Source organism: Hoplias malabaricus, chromosome 4 (assembly GCF_029633855.1).
Source record: "Hoplias malabaricus isolate fHopMal1 chromosome 4, fHopMal1.hap1, whole genome shotgun sequence".
Taxonomy (NCBI): Eukaryota; Metazoa; Chordata; class Actinopteri; order Characiformes; family Erythrinidae; genus Hoplias; species Hoplias malabaricus.
In genome coordinates, this window is record NC_089803.1 from 20,370,244 (window position 1) to 20,395,161 (window position 24,918).

The 24,918-nt window shown below is 44.9% G+C and overlaps 1 protein-coding gene across 1 annotated transcript in view; it reads left to right on the forward strand.

The window, feature by feature from the left end:
- Window positions 1-1,477: 1,477 nt before the first annotated feature.
- The window catches only part of LOC136694706 (sodium bicarbonate cotransporter 3-like), a 50,920-nt gene continuing 27,479 nt past the window's right edge, over window positions 1,478-24,918 (forward strand). Inside the window, exons 1-5 of the mRNA XM_066668476.1 lie at window positions 1,478-1,571; window positions 17,280-17,361; window positions 20,292-20,441; window positions 23,178-23,313; window positions 24,707-24,867. Of these exons, the coding sequence (XP_066524573.1) occupies window positions 1,491-1,571; window positions 17,280-17,361; window positions 20,292-20,441; window positions 23,178-23,313; window positions 24,707-24,867 (610 nt within the window). The 5' untranslated portion in view covers window positions 1,478-1,490. The remainder of the gene's footprint in view (window positions 1,572-17,279; window positions 17,362-20,291; window positions 20,442-23,177; window positions 23,314-24,706; window positions 24,868-24,918) is intronic.

The following is a 24,918-nucleotide window of genomic DNA, read 5'->3' on the forward strand; positions in this document are numbered from 1 at the left end:
TGTTAGAGGGTCCATAAGTTTGCAGACACCTGCTCGTCCTACCTTTATTTCCTCTGAAAGCAAGGACAGGGGGTTTACTCCTCCTTCACCGCAGTAACAGCCGTTACTCCTCAGGGAAGGCTCTGCACTTAGTTGTTTGCTGCATTTGATGATGTTCCACCTTAAGAATAATGATGAGGTCACATCCAGATGGAGGACCTTTACTCGAGAGAATACATCTGCTCCACAGCCCAGTGCTGGGGGCATTTAACCCCTTAATGTGACACCTGGTGCTTGGTGACATGAGCGCTCTGATACTCTGAGAGTACGGGTGAATCTAGCCGTCTTAATAGAACTATGCCCCCTGGCGCCTCGATGAAGTGTCTGAGACCTGTTTCAGTGCCTGTTCCTTTAAATGAGAATGAGCCACAGCTCATTTCAGCACGAGACCCCAGGAGTGAGGAGCGAGGAGCAGAAGCTCTGGAATTCCCTCTCTTCTCGTTTTCTCCAGGTTTAATCAGTCTTCCTATTTCCCAGCACTCTTTGTTTGTTTATTCCAGTGCAGTTGTAGTGACTGTATCATTTTGGGGACACAAATATTTAAGTAATAGCTTTCTTGGTGCTGCAGCTGACGGTCCCTGGGTTTCTGAATTGTGTGCTGAGTGATACATATTTATCAATATCAGCAAATACTCATTATTTCATTTTCAGTATCCTAGTGTAGAGTAAAGTAATTTATTCAGCAGTCTCTGGTTCCTGGCTCTATACGATGAAACGAATGGTAATGGAGGGTAATGTATGTGCTGAGAATAATCAGTGAAAAGCACAGAAATCATTTGCAGTGTATTGTTTTTCACTGTGGGTTTGTGAGCATAAGAATGTATATGTGTGTATTATGTGTTTGTTTTGGTGTGTGTCACTGGCCAGAAAAATAAAATATAGATAAGCACAGTCATTGGCTGGAGAGGGAGAGAGAGAGAGAGAGAGAGATAGAGGAGGGGGAGAGAGAGAGTGAAAGAGAAAAAGAGAGAGAGAGAGAGAGAGAAGGGGGAGAGAGTGAAAGAGAGAGAGTGAAAGAGAGAGAGAGAGAGAGGAGGGAGAGAGAGAGAATAGAAAGATGTACACATACACGATGTTCCAGCGTCCCACTGAGACCCACCGCTCTCCGCACACTCACCCACTTTCCTTCTCCATTGCTCCCAAAGCATCTCTGTTTCTCTCTCTCTCTCTCTCTCTCTCTCTCTCTCTCTCTCTCTCTCTCTCTCTCTCTCTTTCTCTCTCACTCTCTCTCTCTTTCTCTCTCACTCTCTTTCACTCTCTCTCCCCCTCCTCTCTCTCTCTCTCTCTCTCTCTCTCTCTCTCTGGCACACACACACACCCCCACACACCGTAATTCACCCTCCCACTTTCCATTTGTTTCTCTCTCTCTCTCTCTCTCTCTCTCTCTCTCTCTCTCTCTCTCTCTCTCTCTCTCCCTCTCTCTCTCAGTCTCACACACAGACTAGCAGGGCATGGAGGCAGCTGCTGTCTCTGCTAGTGCTGTTTTAACTGACATGGACGAGGGGCATGAAGAAGGAGAGCACGTGCTGCGGGTAGGAAAGTGTGTGTGTGTGTGTGTGTGTGTAACAGTGTATGATAAGGTCGGATAGACACTGCACATGTGAAGGAGCCTTCTGTTAATTTGGATTTATGCTCTGTTTATGAATCCCTGGCTGTGGATGAACGCACACTGGATCAGGTTTAGAGGTGGCTCTGAAACGGTGGTGACATGTTCAGTGTGAGTTGATCAGACACAGCAGTGTCGCCGGGGTGTTTCCAACACTGTGTCCACTCACTGTCCACTCTGTTAGACGCTACACCTTGTAGATATAAAGTGAGAGATGATGCCTCAACTGTTGCCGCACGTCTCGTGTTTGTCCTCGTGTCCTTCAGCAGAGGTCAATTTCTGAACACAGGATGCTGCTGACTGGATATTTTTGGTGATTGGACTATCCTCATTCCAGGAGGGACATGTAGTTGTGTAAAGATTCCAACAACACTGCAGTGTGTGTGTGTGTGTGTGTGTGTATGTGTGTGTGTGTGTGTGATGCTCACTCGCTCTGCTCACATGTCAGTGTCACTGCGGTGCTAAGAATAATATCTGCTCAGTGTGGGTGCTGCTCATTGATGAACAAGGTGAAGAGAGGATAACAGATCATACAGAGCAACAGATGGACTACAATCTGCTACCGCAGAGCAACAAAACACACATATAGGGTAATTGGATCTGATTAAATGGACAGTGAGCGTAGATACAAGGTAGGTGTACCTAATAAAGTGACCACTGAGTGTAGTGTGTATGTGTGTGTATGCAGTTGATGATGATAAAGATGATTTTTGCTTTTTTTTCCTCAATATTTTTAGACATATAATAGATTGGTTTAGTCTCCAGTTTAAAATCATGGGTTTGTTTACATATATTAATATTTATATAATGCATAAATGTATGTGTATGTATGTGTAAGCGGCCGTATATATTTTGAATGGAAAATAAAAGATAACGTTATTGTTATTATTGAACGATTTGACAGTACTTTAGTCTAGTTACATTTATCACTCATTATTAAGCTAATGTAAACATGAATGACCCGACTGTGACTAGCTTGCTGTACAGATTGTTGTTATATTTCCTACAACCAAAATGAAGTTGGCCGCTAGTGGTCGTTTTTATGGTACAACCAGTTATTAACCAACAAACATGTTTGAAGCTTATAGCTAGCAGTGTTGAGCAGAAGTAATGTGGGGTTAGAGCTGGCTTATCTTAGCCCTGTTATGCTAATTATGCTATTTTTTTGAGACATACCAACAGATCTGCGTTGGTCAGTCGACTGTGCAGTCTGGTGATGTGAGAGATATGCACATAGTTTCTAGCTAAAGCTGCCAGCTTCAGAAAACGTGCTCTTAAATGTCTACCAGCGAAGAGGATTTGTGTCCAGTGCTGGTGAACTACTGCTGAAGTAACTGTCTGTCCAGTGAAGGCTAGTGACAGTTTTGGATTGGAGGACTAAAACATTCCTATTAACCGTTCAATAAATCATGATCTGTGAATAAATTACAGGGTTGAATCTGAGAACACTTTCCCAACTATGTCTGTTTTACTAACTTTCACTAGCATATAAATGTTTACAGCTTGAGGTACTTTAATGGCACTTTCCCACTGCATAGAACCTACACGACTCGACTGTTGTTTTCCACTGGCCAAATCTGGTACCTGGTCCCTGGAACTGGGTAGGTTTTCAGTCCCAGCTCGCTCAGGGTTCCAACCGTGCGGAGTAGGTACTAATTGGTGATGTGTAAACACTGCAGAGTGCTGATTGGCCAGAGCCATGTCAATCAATAAGAAATGCAGCGCTCAAATCCAGCACAAATTCGCCACTTTTAAAATCTCTTAAATTACAGCATTTATTTTTATTGGACTCACAATGGCAGCTCGTAACTTTACCTTGAGGTGTTTTGAAGAGGTTTATATGCTCTTTGAGCCAATGGCCAATGAAAATTTTCAGTGAAAGCCAAATGTGAAACAAGTAAAACTGATCTGTGAGAACTGGGGGGCGGAGCCATGTTTAGTCCAAAAAACTAAAACAACACGCAAATACACTGTGAATAAACAGCGCCTAACTTTACCACTGCCGTTGTTGTATTTTTCAAAGCCGGCGATTTCAGATTTAAGCGAGCTGAGCCGTGTCAAGTCGCGTAGAGCCGAACCCATGCGGTGGAAAAGCACCACATAAGGTAACTTCTATAAGGTGCTAACAGAACTATCACTGTACAGCACAGTTACACCATTACTCTTTTATTATTAAAGCAACACTAGGTAGAATTTGGTATTTTTGCTCCTGGGCTCCCCCTACAGTCGGGATTGTTTCCTACCCTCCTCCAAAAGTTACATAGTGCAGTGTCTGCAGTGATGAGCCTGGGGTAGCAACAACAGATGCTCTATTCTCCTTATTACAGCTCAGTGAAGAATCACGATTATTTCATTCATTCATTCATTCATTCATTATCTGTAACCCTTATCCAGTTCAGGGACGCGGTGGGTCCAGAGCCTACCTGGAATCACTGGGCGTGAGGCAGGAATACACCCTGGAAGGGGCGCCAGCGCGACACACACTCACACATTCCCTCACACACTCACACCTACGGACACTTTTGAGTCACAAATCCACCTACTAACGTGTGTTTTGGGACTGTGGGAGCAAACCGGAGCACCCGGAGGAAACCCACGCAGACACAGGGAGAACACACCACACTCCTCACAGACAGTCACCCGGAGGAAACCCACGCAGACACAGGGAGAACACACCACACTCCTCACAGACAGTCACCCAGAGGACACCCACACAGACACAGGGAGAACACACCACACTCCTCACAGACAGTCACCCGGAGGAAACCCACACAGACACAGGGAGAACACACCAACTCCTCACAGACAGTCACCCGGAGGAAACCCACGCAGGCACAGGGAGAACACACTACACTCCTCACAGACAGTCACCCGGAGGAAACCAACGCAGACACAGGGAGAACACACCACACTCCTCACAGTCACCCGGAGGAAACCCACGCAGACACAGGGAGAACACACCAACTCCTCACAGACAGTCACCCGGAGGAAACCCACGCAGACACAGGGAGAACACACCAACTCCTCACAGACAGTCACCCGGAGGAAACCCACACAGACACAGGGAGAACACACCACACTCCTCACAGACAGTCACCCGGAGGAAACCCACGCAGACACAGGGAGAACACACCAACTCCTCACAGACAGTCACCCGGAGGAAACCCACGCAGACACAGGGAGAACACACCAACTCCTCACAGACAGTCACCCGGATGAAACCCACACAGACACAGGGAGAACACACCACACTCCTCACAGACAGTCACCCGGAGCGGGAATCGAACCCACAACCTCCAGGACCCTGGAGAAAGTCCATGGGTATCATACACGCACTCAGTCACTCACACACTCACCCTGTCACTCACACACTTGTGGATAAATCTACTCACCACTGGAGCACACAGCACACTATACAATCCTCACAGACAGAATCTAGGGAGTATTTCACTCTGTGTTGCATGTCATGGAGTGCGGTCTGTAGGTTAAAGCCCCCTCTCGACCAAGTTACCTGTTTCTTTAAAACTTTCTGTGACACCGTTATTCCTGGGTCTGCTGAAGTCTAAACTATTCAACCTCCAGTTAGTTAACAGCTAACAATGTAAACCAATGTAGACTCCCAAAATGCAACATTGTTTTCAGTCTCTTTTCTTACTCAAAGGAGAGGGAGGGCTTAGCCCCAGAAGCCCACTTATACCAGCCGCCGCTGTGTCTGTCACTGCTTCCGAGGTGTCAACTTAAAATGAGCACTGTTCTCCAGCAAGTAACATCATCTTTCCTGCCGGATTCGTCTCTGGTGCTGCTGTGTGATTTCTGCACTAGCAGCCTCACATCTGCTCTCCGTCACTTTAGACACTTCTGTCAGGGTTGTTATTGTTATTTCTCATAGTTTCACTCTTTCAAGGGAAGGTTGGAGTCAAGGGACCAGCATTGGATCATTGAAATGTTTGTAAAGCTGCGTGTATTTGTGTGTGAGAGAGGATCATACATAGCGTCTATTTTTGGTAGATTACACGAGAGGGAATACGAAAAAACTTATTTTGATAACGATGAGCATTGGAGAGAGGAGGGAGATATGGCTTCTTAGGAAAGTGGGACAGAGAGAGAGAGAGAGAGAGAGAGAGAGAGAGAGAGAGAGTACTGTAAATAGGCCTGTTCAGGTTTATACATGGGAATTTGGTGTGTGAAAATAGCTGTGCATGTTTGTGTTGTGTGTTCGTGGGACACCTGCCTGCAGAAATTCTGCTCCCTTCCTGTCGTTAACTCAAGACTTAACTGTCAAACAGAGTGGTGAGTCACGGACAGGCAGCAGTAATGAGAATCTGGCAACAGACCAGTCCCTCAGCACAGAGACAAGGTCCTGAAAATCTTCTAATTCAGTTTAATAAAACAGAAACAGCGGCTCTCTCAGCCTCTTGAACGATCGGGAGTGATTTATGTCGGTGCATACTGTGCCTTCATGGACATATATAGGGTGTGTCTAACTTTAGTGGCCGACTTTGTGAGAACCTTCTGCACAATATACACTAACAGCTGCATGGAAACTCTGCCACTGGAGTTTGGAGAAGTGCTCCTTCCAAGGAAAAAGCCGAGCCAGGGAACTAACTGTTGACTTTGAAGAAAACAAATGAGAAGTCTGTATACGAGCCTGACTTTCTAGCCCGCTGACTTCAGAATTATATATGATGTCATTCTCACGACAGACCTGGTCAGAGTTTAATGAAACTGAAATGAGTTCAGTGGAAAATTAATTTCCCAAAGTCTCCACCTTAACCTAACTGTGGTGGTTCAGCCAAGACATGCTTAGTGTCTCTAGTTTACATTATTAATATTCCAATGGAGCTGTTAGCACCGTGTAAGCCTACACCTCAAAGATTAGCGCCATACAAACTGTCCCACAGTATCAGAAACCACATGAATGCGTGATAATGGAGCGTTACTTGTTACCTAAACTAAACAAACATATCACCCACCAAACCTCACTGACTGACTGGGTGATTGATTGCATTTAGAGGCAACTCTGCAAATGAGATGTGCATTCATGTGTTTAGAAGCATAGATCTGACCTGCTAGCCTCTGATTGGTCGTCTGAAAGCTCTTGACCCTGTAAGTAATGTGGTGAGATGTGATTTGGTATGTTCTTTTATTCCAGAACCAGCTTCTCTGAGTGTTTGGAAAGGCCACAGCTAAATGTAACACGGTGCTGTTTTTAGAGCAGGTCAGGGCTGTTCCATTTGGTTGTGCCTGAATGTGTGTTTGTGTGGGGGGAGGTGTGTGGATGTTCTTTGAATCTGTTTCATATGTTTTACAGCTGATTTGGTTCACTTCTGTAAGTGCAGATGCAGATCAAAGATATCTTACTTTTCCTTTGCTACTTATTATGACTTACCCTTCAACAAACACAGGAATTTAACACGTTCATTTCTTTAAACGCTAATTCATTATTTACCAGTGTGAGTGAATGTGTGAGGAGGGACTGGCGCCCACTTCAGTGTGTGTTCCTTGTGCCTTGCGCCCAGTGATTCCGGGTACACTCCGGACCCACCGCGACCATGAACTGGATAAGTGGTTACAGACTATGAATTAATGAATAATTATTTACCAAATTTGGCCACACATTCCTCCCTTAATTCACTCTTTTTCAGAGCCCGGTATTAGCAATTTTAATTAGGTAATATTTATATTTTATTTCGATTTAATTTTCACTCGGGGCGGTACAGTGGTGCAGCAGGTAGTGTCGCAGTCACACAGCTCCAGGGACCTGGAGGTTGTGGGTTCGATTCCTGCTCCGGGTGACTGTGAAGAGTTGGTGTGTTCTCCCTGTGTCTGTGTGGGTTTCCTCTGGGTGACTGTCTGTGAGGAGTTGGTGTGTTCTCCCTGTGTCTGTGTGGGTTTCCTCTGGGTGACTGTGAAGAGTTGGTGTGTTCTCCCTGTGTCAGCGTGGGTTTCCTCTGGGTGACTGTCTGTGAGGAGTTGGTGTGTTCTCCCTGTGTCTGTGTGGGTTTCCTCCGGGTGCTCCGGTTTCCTCCCACAGTCCAAAAACACACGTTGGTAGGTGGATTGGCGACTCAAAAGTGTCCGTAGGTGTGAGTGTGTGTCACCCTGTGAAGGACTGGCGCCCCCTCCAGGGTGTATTCCCGCCTTGCTCCCAATGATTCCAGGTAGGCTCTGAACCCACCGCGACCCTCAACTGGATAAGCGATTACAGATAATGAATGAATGAATAAATAATTTTCACTCTTACCCTTCCCCTCGATTCTAAAGCCCTCTCTAAAACTTGTAATTAGCAAATTAAGAAATTCTAATTCAAAGATCACCAAAACTACACTGAGATATTATATTAAAGTTAAAGAAGTTTCTTCTCGCCAGGTTTTCATCACATCACACATTGATATCCCTCCCAAAAATACAACGTGCTCGCATTTTAGCTTTCTTTTTATGACTACCTTTCATTTAATCAACAGACACCACTAAATAAACACAATCTCACTGTACAAATCTGACATTGATTTATTTTATGTTTTAATATTCATTCTTAAGAGGGACAGTGCGATACATCACCACATAGTGTATCAGTATATAATGCTGATATATGCATACTGTCTCTTCATATTGTTCCGAAAATATTTTAATGTGTGTGTGTGTGTGTGTGTGTGCGCTGCCTGATGGCTATCGGTTGGCAGTGCCAGTGTAGTGCTGGCACGGCTGCAGGCATGCTGTTGAGAATGAGTGTGGGGGTCGGGGATGGCTCATCCTGAACCACGCGAGCATCACATTCTGCTACGGTGACACCTCCCAGACAGGTGACATAGAGGACTCTTATAGAACATTTATGGAACACACACACACACGCATATACTCAGAAGAGGTCACACATAAGCATCATTCCTGCTGTGAAATTCCAGTGTGTATTTCAAATGCCAGTCTGCGTACTTCCTTGAAAGGGTGTGTGTGTGAGATGGTGAGTGAGTTTATTTACAATCAGGGGTGACCTTACTGTTTGCAACACACACACTCTCTCTCTCTCTCTCTCTCTCTCTCTCTGTATATTCGGTGTCTCCCGGTCTGTTTCCCCACATGTGCTCAGTCTATTTGAGGACACCGGTGGTGTATTTTGGTCTGGAGCACCTTGGTGCATGTGTTGCGTCACTGTGTTGTTAAAGCAGTCCCAGTGCAGACAGTGAGCTGATACACAGCTGAGCTGATAATTTTGAGTTGTTGGGAAACAGTAAATATGAAATAGAAGTTTGCATTATCTTCACACGTTTACTGATATTACTATCACACCACAATATTTGCTGTCAGCAGAACTGATGCTTAACAAAAGCTTCTGTCTGTTTAAAGAGAATTTACAGACTTGTGTATGTTTGAATGAGTGTCATGTATAAGGACTTATTCAGAGTGGTTCATTATGAGATGCACTGTCCTATGAGCACTTCATTGAGTCCAAGCTGTTGACAGCGGTGGTTATAGGAAGCAGATGTATGAAAAGTTTCATGGCTCCAATAGGCTTTGCAGAGAACAGAAGGTATTGCACTTACAAAATTGTTGCTTTTGGAGACCTCTTTGGTGGAAATGTGTAATTGCATGCAGCTTGGGGACGAATATTTTACATTGTCAGTTGTGCTCTGGGGCGGCGCGGTGGTGCAGCAGGTAGTGTCGCAGTCACACAGCTCCAGGGTCCTGGAGGTTGTGGATTTAGGTCCCGCTCCGGGTGACTGTCTGTGAGGAGTGTGGTGTGTTCTCCCTGTGTCTGCGTGGGTTTCCTCCGGGTGACTGTCTGTGAGGAGTGTGGTGTGTTCTCCCTGTGTCCGCGTAGGTTTCCTCCGGGTGTTCCAGTTTCCTCCCATGGTCCAAAAACACATGTTGGTAGGTGTCCGTAGGTGTGAGTGTATGTGTTGCCCTGTGAAAGACTGGCGCCCCCTCCAGGGTGTGTTCCTGCCTTGCCCCCAGATTTTCCGGGTGGACGGAACTGGACATTAAAGACAATGAATGAATCAGTGAATGAATGAGTTGTGCTGTGCTTCTTGCCTGAGGAGGTGACTTTGTGATGATTGTGAGCACGTTGGGAGTGTTTTCTAAAGTCAAAACCCATTGAAGGATGTGTCTCCCATATCTACACCAGTAGGATGTTGGTTTTTATATCTGAGACTCTCAAATCCTCATGTATCCACCCCATTGAGCTCGATCTCAGACACAGCAGTGTTATATGTTATGTATAACGACTAAGACGCCTGTACTAAATCTCACCAAACTGCTCAGTCAAAGCTCTATCAGCAACATATTAGCTTACATTCTTGGCCTTTAAGCTTATTTTGTTGTCCTTACTGTGGGAGTGCCAACTACAGCATGGTTGGGCCTTAAAATAGACTGTGCTTTCTATTCAGATGCATTCAAATAATGTGCTGGCTTCAGACCAGTACTCTGGAGACATCTGAACACACCAACACACACCATTTTCCAGGACCATTTTCTTAGGCTCCAAGGAAACAAATGCCTTGGAGGCACTGAAGGACATGAGCTATGTGTGTGTGCTCTGCATTAGAATTGAGGTGCTCAGACGTGTGTGCTGTTGGCTCAGTTGTAGTTGCACTGAAGCTTTGCCCTTTGGGGACCGGGTGTGTGTCATTCCATTGTCCTGTTGACATGATATCCATCAAGAATGATTAGCACTAGCTATAAAACAGACCCCCCCTGCTATTAATAGACTGCTGTAACTGTATGTACTCTTAAACTCTGAAGAGTTCCAGTATTTCAAGGTTGTGTTCAGTCAGTCTTAACCTTAACGACTGCAGTCAATAGCGCTGTCCGCGTTGATGTTTACTGCTCTGTCACAAAGACCACTGATAATGGTACCATCCATTTTCTTTACTAGAGAAGTAGGTCAATTTAGTGCTGTAGTGCTCAAGTTGTTACACTATCCTCATAGTGGCACAGTGCTAAAAAACAACTCACAATGTGCTTATGTGTTTATCTAAGGTCACGCAATACCAGCTCGATGTTTTAAAAGCCCCCTGAGACTGTACTGGATTTCTTGTTCCCTTTCCCTGTGTAAGCATCTTCTGCCTCAGTAAAGCTCTGAATGCTTGAATAACCCAGCCCAAATCCTTATTGTCATTGTTCATTTCAGGGCAGTGAAAATATGACCTGAAAACACCTTCCACATCTGAAGTGTACCAGATGCCTCAGTAACTGGCAGTAGACACCTAAGCCCTGTGAAGGGAGAGTTGTTGATTGCACAGGCTGTAACGACCTTGCGTTCGTGTGCTAGTGATGTAACAGGCTCAACCAAGGACAGAGCACCAGTTCAACGAGCATTATGTTCTCAAGTTTCACTTTTTATTAAAAATCTTTACCTGGGGTAGGCTTTGAGATTGTAGCTCATCAGCTGAAGTGCTATTTATGACAACCATCCCCACAAGTTAGTCTTTCATCAATGGCCATAGCCACTCGGCTGACGCAGTGACAGCGATGTGTGTGAAAACCCCAGTGTAATGCTGCTGTGACTGAAACACACAGTGTCAATGCTGTGCTGCCAACGGTCCTCCACTCAATAATGTCTAATATGATTTGGTCAGAAACTGGCCAGTGATGGATAGGGCTGAGGGAGGCTGATGAATTGACCATTTGTGAAATACTCATTGACACATCTCTCAGCCAACCGCTGTCGTCTCTGTCTACAAACCTCAGCTGGCCACAGAATAACATTTCAAAAGAAATCCTGCCGTGGGAATATCTGTGACAGTAAATTCCAAAGAATTATTAGACTAAAAATTTTTCTGGAAAGTAGGGGATGATCCTATTTTTACCTAATTTTTCTGAAGATGAAGAAGGTTTGAATTGATCTGTGTGAAAGGCCACACTCACAGCTCAGTGGTAAAACTATTAACAAGCAGAATTATGCTGCCTCTTAAGCGTGCTAAATTAGATTACTGTATTAATGTTGGTTTATTCTTCTGTGAAGATCCATGTAAACATCTCTGCTTCACGACGCAAGCATCACACACTGACATTGGTACAGGTGTCAGTCAACACACTTTACTCTAATGTGAACGTGTGCACTGAGGGGTGGCGGCATCCAAACAAGAAACTAAAAAAGAACCCCTAGCCCTCCTTTGTACTGAATTAATAGAAGGAGAACAATAAAAATATTTAAAAAAACAGATTCACATTAATATTCTGTGCTATGGAAACCGGTTCCCACCACATAAAATATTGAAATTTTTTTTGCATTAATATAAAAGTTGGTATCTCAATATTTTGAAATACTACCTCATAATTTTGAGGCACTAAATCAATATATTTAGATATTTCAAAATAGAAATAGAGCCCACATGACCACAACAGAGAGCCCACATGACCACAACAAAGAGCCCACATCACTACAACAATGAGCCCACACGACTACAACAAAGAGCCCACACGACTACAACAAAGAGCCCACACGACTACAACAAAGAGCCCACATGACTACAACAGAAAGCCCACATGACCACAACAGAGAGCCCACATGACCACAACAGAGAGCCCACATGACCACAACAAAGAGCCCACATGACTACAACAAAGAGCCCACACGACCACAACAAAGAGCCCACACGACCACAACAAAGAGCCCACACGACCACAACAAAGAGCCCACACGACCACAACAAAGAGCCCACATGACTACAACAGAAAGCCCACATGACCACAACAGAGAGCCCACACGACCACAACAGAGAGCCCACATGACTACAACAAAGAGCCCACACGACCACAACAGAGAGCCCACATGACTACAACAGAGAGCCCACATGACCACAACAAAGAGCCCACATGAACACAACAGAGAGCCCACACGACCACAACAGAGAGCCCACATGACTACAACAGAGAGCCCACATGAACACAACAGAGAGCCCACACGACCACAACAGAGAGCCCACACGACCACAACAGAGAGCCCACATGACTACAACAAAGAGCCCACATGACTACAACAAAGAGCCCACACGACCACAACAGAGAGCCCACATGAACACAACAGAGAGCCCACACGACCACAACAGAGAGCCCACACGACCACAACAGAGAGCCCACATGACTACAACAAAGAGCCCACATGACTACAACAAAGAGCCCACACGACCACAACAGAGAGCCCACATGACTACAACAAAGAGCCCACACGACCACAACAGAGAGCCCACACGACCACAACAGAGAGCCCACATGACTACAACAAAGAGCCCACATGACTACAACAAAGAGCCCACACGACCACAACAGAGAGCCCACATGAACACAACAGAGAGCCCACATGACCACAACAGAGAGCCCACACAACTACAACAGAGAGCCCACACGACTACCACAGAGAGTCCACACGACTACAACAGAGAGCCCACATGAACACAACAGAGAGCCCACATGACCACAACAGAGAGCCCACACGACCACAACAGAGAACCCACAAGACTACAACAGAGAGCCCACACAACCACAACAGAGAGCCCACATGACTACAACAGAGAGCCCACACAACCACAACAGAGAGCCCACATGACTACAACAGAGAGCCCACATGAACACAACAGAGAGCCCACATGACCACAACAGAGAGCCCACATGACCACAACAGAGAGCCCACACAACCACAACAGAGAGCCCACATGACTACAACAGAGAGCCCACACGACTACAACAGAGAGCCCACACGACCACAACAGAGAGCCCACATGAACACAACAGAGAGCCCACATGACCACAACAGAGAGCCCACACAACCACAACAGAGAGCCCACATGACTACAACAGAGAGCCCACACGACTACAACAGAGAGTCCACTTGACCACAACAGAGAGCCCACATGACTACAACAGAGAGCCCACACAACTACAACAGAGAGTCCACTTGACCACAACAGAGAGCCCACATGACTACAACAGAGAGCCCACACGACTACAACAGAGAGTCCACTTGACCACAACAGAGAGCCCACATGACTACAACAGAGAGCCCACCTGACCACAACAGAGCCCACACGACTACAACAGAGAGCCCACATGACCACAACAGAGAGTCCCCATGACCACAACAGAGAGCCCACATAACTACGACATAGGGCCTGCATTACTATAGCTGCTACATCAACAAGGGATGTGTATACTGACACCAACCATCCATCCATTATCTGTAACCGCTTATCCAATTTAGGGTTGCGGGGGGTCCAGAGCCTACCTGGAATCATTGGGCGCAAGGCGGGAATACACCCTGGAGGGGACGCCAGTCCTTCACAGGGCAACACAGACACACAGACACAAATGTATGTGTATCATAGAAATCCCTGTCTTCTTGAAAGGTTGAAATTTGACATGTTAATACAGACACGGGATAAATTAATTACAGAAAACATGAACTGTACTTGGGACACCAGTAGAATACATATACAGTATATAATGTAGGTGGAATTCATGGCTGGTGTTTTCCATGTAGTGGACTGGTGTGTGTGTGTGTGTGCAGTTAAGTATTAGTAATCTAAGAGGCTTATTAGGGGCTATGTGTAATACTTACTGTGAGCTTAGACTAGAATATCCTAATCTCCTCAAATACACAGCAGCGTTAGGGTTAAACCGGCTACGATGTACTTATGTAGGAAAAATGGGTGGTAAGAAATGAGTCAATGAATGGCAGGATGTTAAGAGGAAAGAAAGTGTGAGAGAGAGAGAGAGTATTTTGGATTTGGCCTCACTATAATGTTGCTTTACATAAATAATAAGACCCCTTGTGTTGTATGCTGCCACTGTGAGAAAGGGGAAAGGGTGTGTTGGTGTAAGTGGGCGTTGTGTCTTTGATATTTTTGGATTCTGGCATAATTATTATGAGCTTCCTGTTGTTTTCTGATACCCAAAATGCCAAAGGGTGATGGTGTGTGTGTCTGAGAGTGAGTGGGCTCACTGCTTTCAGTGTTGCGTATTTTAATCACAGTGGTAGTCTCTAAGACAATAGCCCAACAGGATGTGGATTACTGCACATGAACAAATGACCCAAATATATACGGACAAAACCTACTTGTGGTAAATCATGAAGAGTAAGTCCACATGCTCTTTCGGTTTATTGTATTGATTAAGAAATAATGATTGGTAATAAATACAATACATTTAAAGAGCTGATTGCATCATTATCCAGCTATTAATTGTTATATTTCAATGCAATTCTAATCCAGGTGGATATCAGCTTTAGCATTAAAAACCCCTATAGGTGCAGCCCCCCACACAAAAATTCCTAAACAGGTACATTATTGTTTATTAAAGTACATGTTCTTAGTAAATGTCCCTTTAAAGGTACAACTGTTGGGTTTTAAGCACAGCGCTACAGTGACAGTACCTGGTGGTGGTGGTGTGTTAGTGTGTGATGTGCTGGTACGACTGGATCAGACACAGCAGTGCTGCTGGAGTTTTTAAACACCATGTCCACACACTGTCCGCTCTGTTAGACTCTCCTATCTTGTCAGCCAACCTTGTAAATGTAAAGAGTCAGGGACAGTAGCTCATCTGTCGCTGCACAGTTTGTGTTGGTCGTCCTCTAGTCCTTCATCAGTGACACAGGACGCTGTCAGCTGGATATTTTTAATTGGTGGGCTATTTTCTGTCCAGCAAACTCCTCAGATAACTCTCACACACAAACGCTGCATCAGAATCATTCCACAGCAGCTAACTGGAACTAGACAATGGAGCAGAACTGTGTGATGCTTGCTGTCAACCCTGATTCACTTGATGTTGATGTTATTTTAAGTTTGTTCAGCAGCAACTTGAAATATTCATTTGTGCATTCTTATTAAAGCATTCTAAGGCATGTTACAGCGCTAGTGATACTGGTCATGTGCTGCACATTGTAGTTTGACCTGATTTCTCCAAAAAAAAAAAAAAAAAAATTCTGTCACAATATTTTAAAGGAACCCTGGGTAGTAAATGACAGCAACCATTGTATTGCTCCACTGAGCTGTAATGGGGAATCCCTTTCCTCCTCCATGATTTCAGGACAGTGCTGTAAAAGTGCATTACACTCTGCAGCTGTAGGGGGAGCACAGGAGCAAAAATACTAAATCTGACCTAATGTTCCTTTAACTGTGTTAGAGCACGCATTAATGTACGATGTAGCACTGTTCCAGGGAACGCGAGAACAGGCTGAATTTCTGAGTTATTAAAAACAGGAAATAAATGACCCTTTGATGATGTCATTGTAGGTGTTTTTAATGTTTAAGAGATCTCAGAGAAAGTTACGGAGATGGGAGTGATCGCTCGCAGAGGCTCTGTTACCAATTTCATGAATCATTGAAGCATCACAATGATTTTGAAGCTTTAATTTTAATGATGAAACCTTTATTGTCATTGTACATTTTACTTATACAACGAAATTGGGTTACAGCCCCCCCTCCCCTTGGTTCAATTAAGAGAAAAAAGGACTTAAAACAAGAAAGAATTAAAATAACATTATTGACTGTGACACTTACAAACATGCACACCTAAAGTAAATAAATATATAAGTAAAGCACCGAGAGTGGAGAGCTGTGAGCCGCTGCGTCTGTGTGCGCCGCCATCTTGGATTAACCTTAAAATAATACCTAACGTTGCTTTAAAGACCCCCTCCAGGGCAAATCAAGTGTTTAACCTTGTTGACATGCCCATGTGGTTTTTAAATACCAGAAAATGTGTCATGGGTGAGATCAGCGACGTCAGTGCCGTGGCTGAGCATTTCTTTTTGAAACTGCAGTATATCAGTAACATTCTCAAAAACACAGACTCCAAAGACAGCCAAGGTTTCATACACTACACACCTCAGTAACCAATCCTGTAAACCTGTGTGCTGGGCTTTTTAGCTGCAGGAGAGTCACAGAGGGGTGGGTGGAGCAAGAGACAGGGGCTAATTGCATATTCATAGATCTATCTGCATGTATTGAGTAATTCCAAGGATCCAGTTAACTTAGATGAATGCACGAATGTCATTAGCTTGAGGATTTACAGCCAACTGTCGTCATTGCCACAGAATATCCTTTTAAGTTTGTTAATGTTTGGGTTTTAAAGCTTGAGCCACAACAAACACAAGTATTTGCTTCTTTGAATGCCTCTGTTCTTACTGCTTTTCCTTAAACCGTGACTTTGGTGGCTCTGCTTGCAAAGATTAATATAGCCTCTGTTTATTTTTAGTAGCTAAGAACGGCAGGAATCTTTACTAATGCAGCAGCTCTTAACACGAGGTTTAGGGTTATGATGGATTTGGACAGGACTAAAACGATAGGGACACACTGATGAAGATGTCATTACCCCAGTCCTCCGCGAGAGAGTTTGTGTGTTTGTTTGAAAGCTCATGGCTAAGTTACAGTACCTCCATCAGAGGGAAAACCCCATCACCTTCGCCCACTCCACAGTGTATTCAGCATCAATTATTCATTCTGCCCTCCATTACTGTGTGTGGTGTGTGTGTGTGTGTCTGTTTCTCAGAGGGTTGAAGTTTCAGCATAGCTGCTGCTGGTTGGTAGAGTTTTCAGCTGGAGTCTGATGACCTGAAACAGCTGTTTTTTACCCCACAGCATCTAGAATCTGCAGCATTTTTAACAGTCTGATGCTAACTTTGTGTTTATGTGTGTGATAGAGTCACAGTGATGAAGCTGTTATTGACCATGGCAAGACCAGCTCAACCATTCACACCAACTTTGAGAAAGAAGAACTAGAAAGTAAGTCCATTGATCCATGCATCCATCCATTCCTCATTTATTTGTTCATCCACCATTCATCAATAACATCATGAATTCATCTATCCATCCAATCCATACATACATAACTCAATACATACATATATAAATCAGTCAGTCCATTAATTTGTACATGAATTCATCCATCCATCCATCCATCCATTCATTCATTCATCCATCATGCTTCCCCTTAGTCAGTCTGTGCTGTATCCCATCCACCTATCCATTCACCCATCCATCTTTCCTCCGTCTGTCTTATTTACTCTCTGTGAATGTTTGTTTGTTTGTTTGTTTGTTTGTTTGGTCCAGACTTTAATCTCCAGTGTTTACAGAGGAATTACCCACACCCAAAAGTACACTTTTGACAGATCTGACAGAACGGCCAAATATGAGAACCCCAGTGAGCCAGAGACATCAGTGATTTACAGACAGGCACTCAGGGAGGTACTGAGTAATCTAACTCAGATTTAAACATGCACTGCTGTGCTTCTTGAGGCAAGCCTACTCTGAATCACTGGGCACAGCATGGGAACACACCCTGGAGGGGGTGCCAGTCCTTTGCAGGGTGACACACACTCACACCTATGGACAACCTACAGATGTGTTTTTGGACCGTGAGAGGAAACCGGAGCACCCGGAGGAAACACACGCAGACACAAGGAGAAGACACCACACTCCTCACAGATAGTCACCCGGAGGAAACCCACGCAGACACAGGGAGAACACACCACGCAGACACAGGGAGAACACACCACACTCCTCACAGTCACCCGGAGGAAACCCACGCAGACACAGGGAGAACACACCACACTCCTCACAGACAGTCACCCGGAGGAAACCCACGCAGACACAGGGAGAACACACCACACTCCTCACAGACAGTCACTCGGAGGAAACCCACGCGGACACATGGAGAACACACCACACTCCTCACAGACAGTCACCCAGAGGAAACCCACGCAGACACAGGGAGAACACACCACACTCCTCACAGACAGTCACCCAGAGGAAACCCACGCAGACACAGGGAGAACACACCACACTCCTCACAGACAGTCACCCAGAGGAAATCCACGCGGACACATGGAGAACACACCACACTCCTCACAGACCGTCACCCAGAGGAAACCCACGCAGACACAGGGAGAACACACCACACTCCTCACAGACAGTCACCCAGAGGAAACCCACGCAGACACAGGGAGAACACACCACACTCCTCACAGACAGTCACCCAGAGGAAACCCACGCAGACACAGGGAGAACACACCACACTCCTCACAGACAGTCACCCAGAGGAAACCCACGCAGACACAGGGAGAAAACACCACACTCCTCACAGTCACCCGGAGGAAACCCACGCAGACACAGGGAGAACACACCACACTCCTCACAGACAGTCACTCGGAGGAAACCCACGCAGACACAGGGAGAACACACCACACTCCTCACAGACAGTCACCCAGAGGAAACCCACGCAGACACAGGGAGAACACACCACACTCCTCACAGACAGTCACCCAGAGGAAACCCACGCAGACACAGGGAGAAAACACCACACTCCTCACAGTCACCCGGAGGAAACCCACGCAGACACAGGGAGAACACACCACACTCCTCACAGACAGTCACTCGAAGGAAACCCACGCAGACACAGGGAGAACACACCACACTCCTCACAGACAGTCACCCAGAGGAAACCCACGCAGACACAGGGAGAACACACCACACTCCTCACAGACAGTCACCCAGAGGAAACCCACGCAGACACAGGGAGAACACACCACACTCCTCACAGACAGTCACCCAGAGGAAACCCACGCAGACACAGGGAGAAAACACCACACTCCTCACAGTCACCCGGAGGAAACCCACGCGGACACATGGAGGACACACCACACTCCTCACAGACAGTCACCCAGAGGAAACCCACGCAGACACAGGGAGAACACACCACACTCCTCACAGACAGTCACCCGGAGGAAACCCACGCAGACACAGGGAGCTCCCCAGAGCGGGACTAGAACCCACAACCTCCAGGTCCTAGGGGCTGTGTGACACAGACCCTATGTGCCACCCAAAGTCTAAGTAAATGCTATTTAATTATATTACCTCAAGTCAAGCACACAAATTGCTGACCCCACCTCTCTCCACCTGCATGGAAAATAAATCCATCCACACTGTAGGCTCCGGACCCACCCTGACCCTGAACTGGATAAGCGGTTACAGACAATGAGCGAATGAACGAATGAATGAATAATTCAGAAGGAAGTCAAACAACCATTCTTCTCCAAACAAGTACAGGAGCAAACACACACACAGATTACTCACATTTCAATCTGGCATCAAGTCAAAGTATTAAAGGAGCATCATGGGAAGAGCTATTGAGCTAGGGAGAAAAATATGAGGCAGGGTTTGGAAAGAATGAAAGGCTCATTTAGAGGCCTGTGTTTAGTGAAGAAAGGACTCCTGAGTGCAGCTTTAATGCAGCAACATAAACTCCTGCTTATCTTTAGTATCTATTACTAAAGGAGCTCCTAAATGGAGCTTCAAAGAACATCTGACTGTGGCTTTAATGTGAAAAGAGCAGCTGATAATAGTTTTAATGCAGTCTTAAATGTAGCTTTATTTCACTGTAAGGAATTCCAATTGTTGCTGTAATGTAGTGCGTGGAACTACTCTGTGTAACTTTAAACAAGTGTGAGTCCTTATTTACTGAAGCTTTAATGCAATGTGAGGAACTCCTAAATTCAACTTTAAAGTAGGCAGATGAATCCTGACTGTAGTTTTAAAACAGCGTTAGGAAGCCCTCACTAGAAACTGCTTACTGTAGCTTTAAAGAAGTGTAAGGAACTGCTGATGTTAGCTATAAAGTGGTTATAGTTCTAAAGTGCCTGTGCTCTCTGTCTCAGGCCACAGGGCGGTGTATGTGGGGGTCCATGTCCCACTGGGAAAGGAGAGCAGACGCAGGCACAGACATCGAGGACACAGACACCACCGCAAGAGAAACAGAGAGAGAGACTCTGATCAGGAGCCAGGAGACAGAGAGTCTCCCACATACGGTAAGCCTTCTCCGTGCATCGATGACCACATACTCACTCTGGGGCTTAAACGACAGGCTGGTTATTTGAGTTTTAATCTTAAGGCCTGTTATAGAACACCTGCTAAACTCCTATGAAACTAAAATGCATGTCAGATAGTTATAAGTGTAAGTCCTTGAGGGTTTTATGTTCTATTAATATAAGGGCTTTACAAATACTTCCTTCCAAATCCATATGCACAGGGAGTGGGAAAGAAGAAAGAACTGTTAAAACTGGAGAAGAAAGCTCAAAACTGTGGGTCTGAAAGGACGTAAAGGTGTCAAGGATCTGTTACTGAATAAATGATGTACACAAAAAGAATATTTGGAAATAAATCTTTAAACAAATGGACTCTCTGAACAATGGACTGGCCGCCCCCAGGGACCGTACCTGCAGCATGACTGAGAACTGAAGCCTGAAATTCGGAGGTGTGGAACAATATCTGAGCTAGTCTCCTGCAAAGAAAGAATGGAAACTGTAATAAAGACAAAATGTGGACTCAGTAAAAACTAGGGCTGTACGAAATTGGAAAAAACTGCCTTTTTATTCGGAAACATATCCTTCACTATGAAAAACTACAGAGTTTATCACTAGACGACTTGAATAGAATGAATCCCTACGGAAAGACTGGGTTGATTTGCTGGGGGGTGTATTGTGGTTGGTTTAATACACTGGTCGCTTCACAATAACATCACTGTATTCATATAATACACCTCTATCAATCCAGGCTGGAGTCATCAGATCAAAAATGATTTTGATTGGTGGATCGTTGAGTCTACGTGTCACTCACTAATAACAACAACAACCTACCGTGTATCCAAGAACCCTTCAGTTGGAGTGAATGAGGTTCAGATAGACTTCTCTTGTTGTAGATCAGTCTGGGGATTAGGAGCACTGCAAGTTTTCTATTGGAATCAAGCAGCAAAAAGTAGCACATTATATTAGATTTATTTTGCGTTCCTTGATACTGCACATTGCGATGGTGACTCTGAAATCTCCGTGCTGAAAAATGATTCCCTATGACTTTTCTGATTTGAATGTTGATGTGCAATAATAATCAGGTCCACTTTAGTGCCATGACAGGGGAAGGAACCCTTACTAAAGTTTATATTGGCTCCAGAATTGCTCTCTGCTGGTCTGCAGTAAACACAGGGGCTGTTTTTTTTGGAAATCTGAAGAACTATTTACAGAGCAGCCTGCTGCAGTTTAATCTGACTTTAAACTTAGAAATGTGACACATTAGGGTCTGGTTTCCCAGACAGGGATTAAATTTACTCTTGGACCATAACCACATTTCAGTGAAAAAAGATCACAATTCAAAATGCCCTGCAGTTCAGGACTAGGATTAATCCCTAGGGACACATTCACCCCACGAATCTGGGGTCTTTATGGGGTGATGAGCTCTCGCCCCTCGCTGCCGTTGTACGCTTAGCTGAACCTATGTGTGCTTTTAGGTCCTTTACACCTTTATTTCCTACACAAAACATGGGAATTTCTTTTTTTAATTCATCCGAGAACTTACATTTACATTTCGGAATAGCTGCTCGAGATGAGGGTGGGTACATGAGCTTTGCCTGACGTAAACAAGGACTACTGACGTGCAGACTGACCAATTAAATGTTTACAGAGAAGGTTATCGACCAATAACGATAGCTCTACAGTCAGACCGTCCAATCAGAAGATTTTAGGCTACTTCACCACGCCACCTTCTCACTCAAGGTAACCAATCGGAGTAGGGGAGGGCGGGACTAGTTTGTGAACGAAACGTCTCTCGAAATTCTATGTAAACTCTAGAAAAACAAAATGTCGGACGTTTGTGAAATTCCGCCCGGACACAGTCTAAAAAAGAGGACATGTCCGGGTAAAAGAGGACGTCTGGTCACTCTAGCTTTATTCACAGAAACACAAGGATCCAACCCCAAAGCAGCGTTCTCCCCGTTTTTAAACAGCCCTGTTCAGAGCGGCCGGTTTTAGCACCTGTTCCTTTCAAAGAGAATGAGCCACAACCACACAGCTCTGTCTCACCTCGTCTTTGTGCTCTCACATAAACTCTGGTCCAGCGCTGTGATTGTGAAAAAGGAGGCGGGACAACTATGTCCCGTTTTTGACTTAGGCACCCCTCAAATAACTGACTTTGTTTTTATATTTCACAGTTTGTGGGTTGGTATGAGCTCCACATCACCAAAAAAACGTCCTAATGCAGTAATATATATATATATATATATATTCATAATACAATATGTACAGCTGCTCTGCTACTTTTGGACTATTGCTAGCTTTGACTGTTGTTAGCTAGAATTATGTTTGTCTGACCCTGTGAGGAGTGTGCATGTGTGTGGAGCCTGTGAAAGAGATTGTTAATGGAACACCTGGAGTCTAGAGGTAGTCTGGGCTTGGCAAAATGACTCACACAGCACATTCACACTTTATATATAACACACAGCACCAGTCAGTAGTTTGGACACATCTTGGTGGAATAGAGCTATCACTGTATAGAACTGTGTACCAGCCCCTACCTCTGCACAACCCCAGTTATGGTCTCAAACACATTAAGAAGGCGAGCAGTTCTACAGATCAACTCTTGATGAGGCCACAGCTGTGGAAATTGGCCCAAAAACGAAGGAAACCCTCCCTGAGTGGGTGTGTCCAAACATTTGACTGGTACCGTATATGAATATGTATAACACACACAGTCTCTCTCTGTGTTTCCCCCTACAGACACACCTTCCCAGCGGGTGCAGTGCATTCTAGGGACTGAGGATGGTGACGTGGAGCATGTTCCCCATGAGCTCTTCACAGAACTGGACGAACTTTCTGTACGCCACGGCAACACTGAGTGGAGAGAGACCGCCAGGTGTGTGTTATGCTGATAACTCAGGCTAATTGACAGTACGCAAAAGGCCAAGCTCAATTCACAGCCAGTCACCTCATCAGTCCGGCCAATTAGTTCTCTAAGAGGAGGCTTTAACACCATGAGGGACTTCAGGGAAAGTGTTAGTGCTGAGACTCTAATGTGCCCATTTTTACTGAGCTTATTCTACACACAGTGTCCCTACTTATTGTGTACAGTTTTTATAATAAAGGTGATATCAAAACACTGTACTCATATTTTGAATAGTTTATGGAGCCTTTCCTAGGGCCAAATCAAATGTGTGATACAGCCATAGAGGAACAAGCCTTGGTTCCCTGTAGAAAGCCTATCAGTAGAGCGTTCCTTGAAGTAATGTTTGAGGAAGAGTTATCTCCTGCATGTTTCACGTGTTCCCCAGTTGTATGGTGGAATGAACTCTGAATAAGTTCTTGTTATGGCTGAATGAACTGGTCCATTGTAGTGATCCCAGGTGTATTTTCTAGAACTAAAAGCCAGTCTTTAGGGACCTTGGGACTGATCAGAAATCATACCCTGTGTACGAAATGGCTCCCTATTCACTAATCCCTGTGTTATTCATTCTGTAGTTTAGTTTTCACTATTGTAGGGAACTGAATTCCGGAGGAGGGTAGTGAATGATTTCGGACTCTACCTCATGGTATTGGTATAACTCAGTGGATTATGGGTAATCTGATATCTGACAGTTGACAATTAATTAGTAATTAAATAATTAATGACTGGATTAATGATGGTTCATACATCAGTTGTTTTCTTTCTGTTTGGGGACAGGACAGAGAGATATTGTTTGGACAGCTTTTTCTACATCCTTGGGCATTTTTACAGTGACCTAGGAAACCTGCAGCTGGGAGATGTGTGTGTGTGTGTGTGTGTGTGTGATTATCTGTGGCTGAATGAGAGACTGAAAGAAGCTTTTATACCTGAGGAACAGAACAGAACTTTCTATTTTCTCTGCTGTCATCAATGCCGTCATCCAGCTCTCTCTCTCTCTCTCTCTCTCTCTCTCTCTCTCTCACACACACACACACACACACAGAGACATACTTTAAAATTCTGAGTATAAAGTTGCAGAGTACACTCTTGGAAAATTACACCTATTATTATTTTCTTTCTTTCTCTCTCTCTCTCTCTCTCTCTCTCTCTCTCTCTCTCTCTCTCCATCTTTCTGTCTCTCTCTCTCTCTCTCTCTCACTCCATCTTTCTCTCTCTCTCTCTCTCTCTCTCTCTCCGTCTTTCTCTCTCTCTCTCTCTCTCTCTCTCTCTCTGTTTTTTTCTCTCTCTCTCTCTATCTCTGTCTCTCTCTCTCTCTCTCTCTCTCTCTCTCTCTCTCTCTCTCTCTCTCTCTCTCTCTCTCTGGTAGATGGCTGAAGTTTGAGGAGGATGTGGAGGATGGTGGAGAGAGGTGGAGTAAACCCTATGTTGCCACGCTATCTCTGCACAGTTTGTTTGAACTGCGCAGCTGCATTCTGAATGGCACCGTGCTGCTGGACATGAGAGCCAGCTCCATAGAAGACATTGCAGGTGTGTGTGTGTGTGTGTGTGTGTGTGTGTGTAGTTGCAGAGTACACTCTT